The following is an 11,769-nucleotide window of genomic DNA, read 5'->3' as shown; positions in this document are numbered from 1 at the left end:
CAGTTAGGGGATCCTGACAATAATGTTTGTGAACTATTTGTTCATTATTTTTTCTTCAGATTTTGATCTGCCACATATATGACAGACAAATAGTCTTTTCAATGATTTTTGGATTATGGTTCTTAGCACCATGTTCTGCCTCAGTGCATGACTGATAGAATGTTAGGCTCAAGAGAGGCCAGTTTAATTTTTTGCCAGTTTCAAAACACTATTAAACACGAAAAGAATATCTGAAAAAAATATCTGATTCTCTCAAACCATGTCCAGGCACACCTGTCCCTTCATCATATTTAAAATGTGACTATGCAAGGTGGAGAAAGCTGGCTAAAAACATTACTCCTGTTGTGATTTCTGAACATTCCTTTGAGTCCATGAGTCCTTGATGAAGTATCATGTATTTATACGTTCAATTAATTTATACTTTTCTTTTTTCAGCAAGCAAGATACCATGCCATGTCTAATGTGACCAGCATAACGGGTTTCCTGCTGCTGGGATTTTCTGAAGAACGAGCTCTTCAGATTCTGCACTTTTTTGTCTTCTTCACGATGTACTTGATTGTCCTGATAGGAAATATTCTCATCATCATCTTAGTAGCCCTCAGCACCCACCTGCACACCCCAATGTATTTCTTTCTCGTCAACCTGTCAGTTGTTGATATTGGAACCACTTCCGTCACCATTCCCAAATCCATGTTCAATGCACTCATGAACACAACATGGATCTCTTATTCTGAATGCGTAGCACAAATGTTTTTGTTTCTTCATTTTATGTCATCAGACATGTTCCTCCTCACTGTTATGGCCTATGATCGATATGTCGCCATCTGTTACCCTCTGAACTATGTTTCTCTCATGAACTGGGGACGCTGCATCCAGATGGCAAGTGGGGTATGGATGGGAGGATTCCTTAATGCTTTTCTACACGCTACAACTGTTTTTTCACTGCCCTTCTGCTCTAACATTATCAGGCAATTCTTCTGTGAAATCCCATACCTAATTAAGCTTGCCTGCTCTGATTCGTACCTCAGTGAAATCTTGTTTTTAGTTCATTCATAGGCTTTGCTTGTTGTGTATTTATATTTGTATCCTATGTGCAGATCTTCACCACAGTGTTAAGAATGCCCTCAATGGAAAGTAGGCAAAAGGCCTTCTCGACTTGCATTCCCCACCTTACTGTTGTCTCCGTGTTAGTCACTACTTGGATCTTCAGCTACTTCCTGCCATCCTCTAGCTCACCATATAATGTGAATCAAATGCTTGCTGTGCTTTACTCAGTGGTACCTCCAATGATGAACCCGATCATCTACAGCATGAGGAATAAGGATGTGAAGACTGCCCTGTGGAAGCTGTTTGACTGGAAGCTTCTATTCAAGAGTAAGATGCTTCATACTGGTTAATAATCCTGCTGCTTTCTTGCACTTCATTTTGAATCAGCATAATTTAAAAGTAAAATAAATTAGTTACAAGTTACAATTGCTGACTGTTCATTTCTTTGTATGGTGTGTTTCTGGCTAGTAATTTCAGACAGCACATAGATAGTTAATCGTCTTGGACTAATGATCGGAAAAGGTAGATCCCTTCTTTTTATTTAATAAATTTTATTGGATGGGTTAACATATATTCCACTAATCATTTTACAGCATTTTCCCCCATTGTATTGTTATATGTGGCCCACCCCCTCCCCTCCCCCCTTTTCTATGTTGACTCCCAACAGCACTATGACTCCTTTATTTCTTATCATTAACTCTACATTACTTTCATTTGTCCCTATTATTAAAGGCAAAGTTCTAACTTATTCTTTATTATTACATTTCTATAGTTATCAATAGACTACTCTTATCCTATTAGATCCCGTTTCTTTTCCAAATAGATTTTGAATTTCTCCCAATCTTTAAAAAAATCACTTAAATTTTGTTCTCATAACTTTCTTATCAAATTATTCATTTCTGCCATATACAACAGTTTAAATCCAGTCTTCAACATATTACAATTTTATTTCTTTAACCAATTAAATATAGCTTTACATTTTTGCCGTAAATTCAGTCCCTTAAGTAGCTCTTATAGCTTGAAGCTGGAAACTTAGTCCTTCAGGTAATTCCCATCTGTAGCTTGAATCTTGTACTTCTGTCTCTCAGCTTTTGTGCTATTTCTCTGTTCTTCTTTCTTCCTTGCCTGATCCTGCTAGGGATTCTTACTCTGCTTCCCTCCGTTAACAGAGAATTTTCAAATTGCTTTTTCGAGGTTTCATCTTTTACTCTTCTAGTTATCTGTTGAGCAATATTAACTCTTGGTAAATTCTTCTGCTGTACATAACTGGAGTTGACTCTATATGCCAAATCCAGATTTATTGTTATCTCTTCTGACTGGTTGTTCAAAAATTCTGCCAAAGCTTTGATCATTTGTTCTTGCACACTCTGCATTATTTTCTCTAACACATCGCAAATTCCCAGCTGAACTTCTGTAGGTTTATGTTCCATTACTGCCACACGATCTTGAAATGCTTGTTTTTCAACTGTTAAACTAGGGGCAAAGCTACAAGTGACGAATGACACTTGAACGGCAAGTGTATTTCTCCCTGTTCACTTGTGCTCCACTCAATCCACTTGCTGTTCAAGTGTCATTCGTCACTTGTAGCTTGGCCCTAGGTGACAAATCAGTGGTTTTTTGCTCCATCTCTTGAGCTATCTGCTTTGTTAATTGTAACTCATTTTTCACCTCCACTTCTGCTTTTATTAAATCCTTTATATTTTTAATCAAACTTTCTCCCATTTTCTGCATAGATTGGCTCAATTCTTTATTACCCTCTGTAACTTTTTTTCCAGCGATTCTATAGCCATTCCTATGGCAACCTGCCATTCTTTCTCCACTTTCTTCATGCTCCTAAGCTGGTTTTCTCCCCACCCCAAATATCCGTTTTTGTATTTCACTTTATTTTTAATTTAGTCCAAATCGTCTGTTTTCTTTAATTTAAAAATCCAATCTACTTTAACCTCACCAAATGCCGGGCGGAGATTCTCTATGGTACCTTCCTTCGTCCTTTTCCCTTCTCAGAATGGTGGGTATCTACTTCCTTTTGTCCTCTCGTCGCTTTGTCTCGCGTTTTGTCCTTTGTTTTCCTTCTTTGGTCTTCTTTGCTGTTTCCACTTCCTTCTTACTCTCCAAATTAAGCCTCTCTAGGCAGTGTCTCTTGCTGTTCTCCATGCATTCTGCCCTCTTGCGATATCTGCTCCACAGCTTCCCAGCCTCCTCCCCTTTCTCAATGCCGGGTATCTCCTCCAAAACTGCAGGTATGCATAAACAAAAGTTAATTTCTCTTCTTTAACACTTTATAGTCTATCGAATTCCACTTTTTCCTTCAAAATGCCTTGCTCCTTTCTTGCTCTATCAGCTCAATCCACAATATTGGCTTTTATTTAGATCTCTCTTCTAATCTTAAGTCTGAAAGCAAGATAATGATCTGTACCTCAGTTTGTTCCATTTGGGTCTTTCGTGCCGTTTCTTTCATTTCAAATTGGCCAAATCTGATACTGAAGCTTGGTTTCTGGAGACCTTATGCCAAACAAATGACTCAAAGAGCACTGCAGAGATTTTAGCTCGCCCTTCTCCAAGGGGACCTCAAGGCGATGAGGAAACTCCTTTATCTAGGACCCCCCACTGCCAAGATCACTCACTTTCAGGATCTTGTAGCATCCCGGCCCCTCTTCTACTTGTAGAGGGGTGGCAGCAGGCGTTCTAAGCACCTGGCCTGCCAAAACAGTCGCTCTTGATAGCCCAGCTCCCTGGATCACATCAGGTCTCCATTAATCCATACCGGAAGTCGCCCGGAAAAGGTAGATCCCTTCTAAAGTTGCAGGAACTTTTAAAATTCTGAATAAGGGTAGGCAGCCCGTGGTTCTAATTCAAAGTGTTGTCTTTGATTATAGCTATCTGGTACATTCCAGGCAGATGACTGCCAGTAGATGGGTGGCAATCTGGAGGAGATTTACCAGATGGAGTGATTCACCAATGACACTGGCGATGATAACAAGAACAACAACAGATTTATATACCACCCTTCAGGATGACTTAACACCCACTCAGAGTGGTTTACAAAGTATGTTACTATTATCTCCACAACAAAACACCCTGTGAGGTAGGTGAGGCTGAGAGAGCTCCAGAGAACTGCGACCTGCCCAAGGCCACCCAGTTGCCTTCAAGTGGAGGAGTGGGAAATCAAACTTGGCTCTCAAGATTAGTGTTCCGATCTCTTAACCACTACACCAAACTGGCATCATTCCAGTTTGTATCAGAAGTGCCATTATTAGGCTCTTGTATTCACCTCAATCCCTCTGGTTTAAACATAGTTTTGGGTGAAGGTTAGTGCCAGTTTATGGGTACGGCTTTATCTGTTTGGTTCTAATAAAAGCATATCATGTGACTTTCAGTTTTTGAATTTTAATTTGGTCGAATGGTGCTATCTGCAACTTCTTCGTAGTGAGTAATACATCCTCCAATCATGCATGTTACTTGTTTTCAGTCGTGGATAATCAAGAGAAAGCCATCTGTTTCTCTTTCTTGTCACCAAGGTTGTGAATCTTTTCATGTGTGTGTTATAAACATGAAATTGTTGTTTTTTCTTTACTAGGGGTTCTGCCCCTACTCACCAACTCTGTCTCTTGTTGCTTTTGCTTCTAAATTTTTCTTTATTTAAACTATAAACTATACACCATAACATAATAAACATAGAGAACAACACACAGTTCTAAGCTATCACACTAACAATTCATATATCTATATAATTAAAAGGAAAAGGGGGGGAAAAGTAGATTACACTACGGGTTGAGTTCCGATTTTCTCTGCAACAAGTATATATCATTCCTAGAGTCACACGTATTCTAGGTTAGTCACAAAACCCTTCTTTTTTCTATTTTTCATGTTTCTTAATCCATAAATGCAGATGTCATCAAATCCTTGTTATCCATTTCATGCAAAAAGTCTATTAACGGTTTCCATTCAGTCAAGAAGATAACTAATGTCCTTTCTCTAATCAGTGCAGTAAGTTTTGCCGTTGATGCAAACTCCAAATTTTTTTTCAACCATTCCTCCACCATAGGCAATGTTGTAGTTTTCCACTTTTGTGCATAAAGTACTCTTGCCACTGTAATAAAGTATAAAAACAGTGTTCTAAGCTTTTTTCCAACTGCCTGTCCGTTATTCCCAACAGAAAAGTCTCTGGTTTCAGCTGAAGTTTAATCTTCAAAAATCTTCTGAATTGATGACTGTATCTGTAACCAAAAACTCTTTGCTTTCTTACATGTCCACCACATATGGAAAAATGTCCCTTCTTGTTTGGCACATTTCCAACATACATTTGATTCCCCCTTATACATTCTAGCCAATTTTTCAGGAGTCATATACCAACGATACATCATTTTGTAAAAAAATTCTTTAATACTGGAGCTTAATGTAAATTTCAGCCCTCTTGTCCCCATATTTCCCATTGCTCCATTAATATATCATGTCCACAATTTTTTGCCAATTTAATCATATTCTTTTATTGCTCTTCTTCCATCTCAAACCTCAACAAAAGTTTTTACATTTTAGAAATAACGTGTTCATCATTTGTACAAAGGGCTATTTCAAATTCAGTTTTAGATTTCTCAAGGTCATATGACTCTTGTCTAATTTGAATCTCTCCAAAATTTGCATATCTGGAAACCACTGACAGGCATGCCCTTCTGCTGTTAAGTCCTCTCTTGACTTAATTTTAACTTGATCCTGAGAGAATTCCAATAAATCCTGATAAGTTAACCATTTAGGTGGACTAACCATTTCTCTCTTGCTGTATTTGCCATATTTAGTGATAGTTTGAATACTGAATGAGCAGTTCTGCCTCTTGCAAAATATGCTGCAGCAATACATGATGAAGCAGTAGCAAGAGCGATCATCCTTCATGGACAAATGTGGGCAAAATTAGATTTATAACGAAGGACGTACTCCACCTTTCTCCTTATCGGAGATCCAAAGAGGCTTACGTTGTTTTCCTGACCTCTATTTTATCCAAACTACAACAACAACCACCCTGTAAGGTAGGACTGTTTGAGAAGGTGTGATTGGCTCAAATTTATCCAGAAAGCTTCCATTGGCTGTGGTAGGATTTGAACCTAGAACTCCTTGACCCTAGTCCAACATTCTAAGCAGCAGATTATACAGGCTCCTGATCCCAGCTGGGAGAAGGTGGGTGGGCATTGCCACCTCCTTCGCTCATAATACCCATTGTGTTGAGGCAGTGGTGGGCATTGTAACCTGCTCAGCTCCTATTGCCAGTTGTGATAAGGAGGAGGTGTGTATTGCCCACTCTCTGCCTTAACTCAGCCAGTATTAGGAGCAGAGCAGGTGGCAATGCCCATCTCCAGCCTTAACACAGCCAGTAATAGGAGAGCAATGCCCACCCCCACATTAACCCAGCTGGTATGCCCTCTCCCCTTCAGCCAGCTGATATTAAGAGAGGAGCAGGGGGCAATGCCCACCCCCACCTTAACCCATCTGGTATTAGGAGCAAAGTAGGTGGCAATGACCGCCCCTACTTCAGCCACCTGGTATTAGGAATGGAGCAGGTGGCAATGCCCATCCCCCGCATCAGCTGGTATTAGGAGGGGAACAGGTGGCAAGGCCCACCCCCTGCATTAACCCAGCTAATATTAGGAGCGGAGCAGGAGGCAATACCAACCCCTTTTCAGGCAGCAAGGATCAGGATCGGAGAAGGTGACAATGCCCACACTCTGCATTAGCCCAGCTGGTATTAGGAGCGGAGCAAGAGACAATGCCCTCCACTCTTTCACCCAGTTGGGATCAGGAGCACCCTATTTCTGAGTACAATGGCATGTTCTTTGCCTTTTATGGTCATATCCAACAACTGGTCCCCTATCGTTTTAGTGATATCCATGATAACAGGAGATAGGCAGCAATTATTTTGTGCCTGCTCATGCTGATGTCCCTATATGCTCAGTTTTACAAGGCCTGCTCCATCTGGACTTGGTCCTCTGCATTTTTAATTGGCTAGTTGGAGGTGAGATCCAGAATGTAGATAGGCCACCTCTTTTGCTTGCAGAGATGGTGAGTGTGCCAGATCTATTCAAGGGTCTCTGTATTTGCCCTTTACTGACCCATTCTATTCACTTTGTGAAGAAGCAGGTGTGAATTTCAGCTTTTGCATGGGAATAAATCCTTATGTTTGCATGCACAACCCATTCCTAGAATGCATGAACTGAAATCTTGTTTCAGAAAAGCCTTAGAAGGAAAATGCGTTGGACACAGCCTACTCTTGCATTCAACGTCACCCACTTCTTATCACACCCCTCCTTCTATAAGGTCTTCATCCATGCAGTTTCCATGATCTTTAGCATAGCTTTTTGGATGGTCAAAGCCCCCCCCCCTTCTTTTTTCATCTCCAGAAAAGTTGGTTGCCCCATGTTTTGTCTGTGTTGCTTTGCTGAAAAAGACAACAGGGAGTAAAACTGTAGATGCTCAAAGATGCTAATTAGGAGTGCAATTGGAATCAACCAGGAAAAAAGTTTTGTTCCACAGGGGAAGATGTGGCATCAGTAACAAGGCACCTGATAAAAAAATGCATGGTAACAAATATGCAGGTTTTGCCTTGCCATGTTAGAATCTGGAGAACTTGTGACACCAATTGGAGGGATCTATGGCCAATCTAGTAAGTTTTAAAAAATCTTTTCTTTTAAAATATGTGACTGATTTAAATGTTTCTACCAACTAGCCATAGGTAAGGATTTTACAACCCAGTTACACTGGAGTTAATCCACAGCTTTAGAATTAATGAATGAACAAGACTGTAATCTTATCCACACTTATATGTGGCTATGCCTTATTTAATACAGCAGGATTCACTTCGGAGTAAATGTTCTTGGTTCTGTACTCCTAGCCTTGGTATTGAGGAGCTGATAAACAGATCAAGTATATAAATAGGGCGAATAACTTCAAAATATTAATTGGTTAAGAAGAATTATCTAAACCGGGAAAACATTGACATTAAAGTCATCTGGGGAGGGAAGAAAGATAAAGGATAAGAATAGCAAGTTTGAAAATTAGGTCATCGAGCTAAATGTTCTGATGGGAAGCTGGAGGTGAAAGGAAACTTCCCCAGCTATATGGCCCATCTGGCAGGCAGGGCTAGATGAGCTCTGATCCTGAAGTATCCAGTCTTATCTTTAAAGGAAATAACTGTTAATAGGTGGACCCACACAGGGTGGGGTGGGGGGAGACAAGAAGGGAAATGACACAAAGCAGGTAAAAGAGCATAAGGGAGCTGAAAAAAACAGATGAAGTAAATTAAGTCAGCAATTGTTTACCAAATGGTTTGCTTTGAAAGAAATTGGCGGTTGGGGAAGAGAAAGGAAGCAAATGTAGAGGAAGGAAAAAGTGCTTCAGTTTGTGACGTGCAAATGGAGTTATAGTCCCTATACTGTGCTTTTCATTTAGGGGATCCTGTCAACAATATTTGTGAACTATTTGTTTATTATTTTTTTGTTCAAGAATGTGAATTATTTTGATCTGCCACATATATGACTGAGAAATGGTCTTTTCAATGATTTCTGAATTATGGTTCTCAGCATCATGTCCTGCTTCAGTGCATTACTGATAGATAAATTAACATCAGCCTCAACTTAGGCCAGTTTAATTTTTTTGTCAGTTTTGAAACAGTATTAAACATGAATGGAATGTCTGATTCCAGTCTCAAATCCAATCCAGGCATGCCTACCCCTTCATCATATTTAAGCTGTGACTAAGCAAGGTGGAGAAATGTGGCTAAAACATTACTCCTGTTTTGATTTCTGAATATTCATTTAAGTCTCTGAGAACTTGAGGAAGAATTGTTCACCAAATTTAGACTTACCTTTTCTTTTTTCAGCAAGCAAGATACCATGCCGTGTCTAATGTGACCATCATAACGGGTTTCCTGCTGCTGGGATTTTCTGAAGAACGAGCACTTCAGATTCTGCACTTTTTTGTCTTCTTAGTGATGTACTTGATTGTCCTGATAGGAAATATTCTCATCATCATCTTAGTAGCTCTCAACACCCACCTGCACACCCCAATGTATTTCTTTCTTGTCAACCTGTCAATTGTTGACCTTGGAGCCACTTCCGTCACCATTCCCAAATCCATGTTCAATGCACTCATGAACACAACATGGATCTCATATTCTGAATGTGTAGCACAAATGTTTTTCTTTCTCCACTTTATGACATCAGACATCTTCCTGCTCACTGTTATGGCCTATGATCGATATGTTGCCATCTGTCACCCGCTGCACTATGTGTCTCTCATGAACTGGGGACGCTGCATCCAGATGGCAAGTGGGGCATGGATGGGAGGATTCCTTAATGCTATTCTACACACTACAACTGTTTTTTCAATGCCCTTCTGCTCTAACATTATCAGGCAATTCTTCTGTGAAATCCCATACCTAATTAAGCTTGCCTGCTCTGATTCTTACCTCAGTGAAATCTGGGTTCTTGTTTTTAGTTCATTCATAGGATTTGGTTGTTGTGTATTTATTTTCATGTCTTATGTACAGATCTTCACCACAGTCTTAAAAATGCCCTCAATGGAAAGTAGGCAAAAGGCCTTCTCGACTTGCATTCCCCACCTTATTGTTGTCTCTCTGTTAATTGGTACTGGAGTCTTTAGCTACTTCCTGCCTTCCTCCAGCTCTCCATACAACGTGGATCAAATACTTGCTGTGCTCTACTCAGTCATACCTCCAATGATGAACCCAATCATCTACAGCATGAGGAATAAGGATATAAAGACAGCTCTGCGGAAGTTGTTTAACTGGAAACTTCCAATCAAGAATAAGATGCCCCATACTGGTCTATAATCCTGCTGCTTTTTTGTACTTCTTTTAGAATCAGTGTAATTCAAAAGAAAATTCAATTAGTGTTACAACTGCAGACTGTCCATTCTTTATACTGTGGGTTTCTGGTTAGTAGTTTTGGATGGTCCATTGGTATTTCATGACCTTGGATAGGAGAAGGTAGATCCTTTACAATGTTACGGGAACCACTTTGATTTGAATGAGGGTTGTCAGCCAATGGTTCTAATTTAAAGTGTTATCTTTGATTATAGCTATCTGGTACATTCCAGACAGATGACTGCCAGTAGATGGGTGGTAACCTAGAGGAGATTTACCAGATGGAGTGATTCACCAATGACACTGGCGATGATGCGGAGACATCATTCCAGTTTGTGTCAGCAATGACATGATTAGGTTCCTGCCTTCACCCCAATCTCTATAGTTTAAACATAGCGTATTTGGATGAATGCTAGTGCCCGTTTACTGGAACTACTTTATCTGTTTGGTTTTAATAAAATGGCATCATATGTGTTTCAGTTTTTGGATTTTACTCTGAATCAAGAGGGCTACCTGCATCCTCTTGGTAGTGGAAAATACATCCTCCAAACATGCTTGTCACATATGTTGAGTAGTGGGTTTATCAAACAGAAGCCATCTGTTCCTTTTTCTTGTCACCAAAGTTGTGGATCTTTTTATGTGTGTGTGTGTGATGTGCAGGAATGTGTTTTTATTTATTTACTAGAGGCTTTGCCGTTGCTCACCAATCCTGTCTTTTGCTGCATTTGCATTGTTTAGTGATAGTTTGAATACTGAATGAGGTGTTCTGCCTCCTTCAAAATGAGCTTCAGCAATACATGATAAATACATGACCCACCCTGGAGATATATTGATGAGTTCTCATCTATACACATTGTAATATATCCAAATCAGTATACCATCTCCAGCTGACATTCAATAGTTTTCAGTAGAATATACTCAAAAGTGACCCTATAAGGTTCCAGTTTGGAAAGATACCTTCTCAGCCTCCCACCATCCTTGTATGAAATGTAACAAGTAGTCATATTAATGACTACTTGTTCATGTTTCACTCCATGATGGAATCTCAGGTAAATGGTTGTTACAGTTTCTTACTGCTTATTTTGAGTGTCTTCCAGTGACTATTGCTACATTATATTGTAATTTACTCACGTTGAGTGAAAAGAATTGCTCTAAAATTTATAATGGAATTTTACTATCATTTGGATCCAGAAAAGAGGAAGTGGAAGGGAAAATGCATTTAGTGCAGTTCCACTTCGCAAGCCATGGTACAAACACTACTGTAATGCACAGTGTTTCATTTACAGTTGTGCTTTTTGCTCAGCTATAAAGATTCTTATGAAAATTTTGAAAGTGTGTGTGTTCCTTACATATTAGTAAATAAAACACAGAAAGAAATACACAGTAGTGATGCAATTAAAATGCCTTAGACATATGGAAAGACACATTTAGCTCTAGTAACTTACAAGTGTAAGCTGCCTCATATTCTTGGCAGTTCAGCTTCTATAAAGACTGTTATACATCTTGAAACAAGAACTAGAAGGGAATAACTCTGGTATAATTTCCATGTAGGATTCCATTCTGATTCCCTGTCTATGAATACCATGCCAAATGCAAAGTACTTATAATTCAGTGCCTTCAAGGGGCAGATGAAGGGAGTTTGGAGGAACATCTTGTCCATTGCATAACATCTAAGTGAACACTCATCCTCTTGATTGGCAGGCATTGGTTGTGTGTTAAAGTATGAGCTTTTTTGTGCTAACTTATGTCTTTTGTGTGAGCCATCCCACAAGATTCCCACAGTGTTCAGGATTAGACATGGGCACGAATGGAAAAAAAACCCTGAACACCCTGTTCGTCATTTGGTGCCATCC

At 39.6% G+C, this 11,769-nt stretch overlaps 1 protein-coding gene across 1 annotated transcript; it reads left to right on the top strand.

Annotated features, from left to right (window-relative positions):
- The first annotated feature begins 1,289 nt into the window (after positions 1 to 1,289).
- Positions 1,290 to 9,883, top strand: LOC129339420 (olfactory receptor 14A16-like). Its single transcript, XM_054994000.1, has 3 exons — positions 1,290 to 1,374; positions 3,235 to 3,287; positions 8,912 to 9,883. The coding sequence occupies exons 1-3, from the start codon at positions 1,290 to 1,292 to the stop codon at positions 9,881 to 9,883; spliced, it is 1,110 nt and encodes a 369-aa protein (XP_054849975.1).
- The last annotated feature ends 1,886 nt before the right edge of the window (positions 9,884 to 11,769 follow it).

The sequence above is a fragment of the Eublepharis macularius genome, chromosome 12 (genome assembly GCF_028583425.1).
Source record: "Eublepharis macularius isolate TG4126 chromosome 12, MPM_Emac_v1.0, whole genome shotgun sequence".
Classification (NCBI taxonomy): Eukaryota; Metazoa; Chordata; class Lepidosauria; order Squamata; family Eublepharidae; genus Eublepharis; species Eublepharis macularius.
The sequence above is the reverse complement of the archived record's forward strand: the minus strand, read 5'-3'. Positions and strand labels throughout refer to the sequence as shown.

What these genes read in the sequence shown, in the direction of transcription:
- LOC129339420 (XM_054994000.1), top strand. Translation starts at nt 1,290, where the DNA reads ATGAACCCGATCATCTACAGCATGAGGAATAAGGATGTGAAGACTGCC. An exon ending in CTGGAAGCTTCTATTCAAGA is followed by an intron (nt 1,375 to 3,234) that starts GTAAGATGCTTC and finishes TCTGCTCCACAG; the next exon opens with CTTCCCAGCCTCCTCCCCTT. An exon ending in TATCTCCTCCAAAACTGCAG is followed by an intron (nt 3,288 to 8,911) that starts GTATGCATAAAC and finishes TTCTTTTTTCAG; the next exon opens with CAAGCAAGATACCATGCCGT.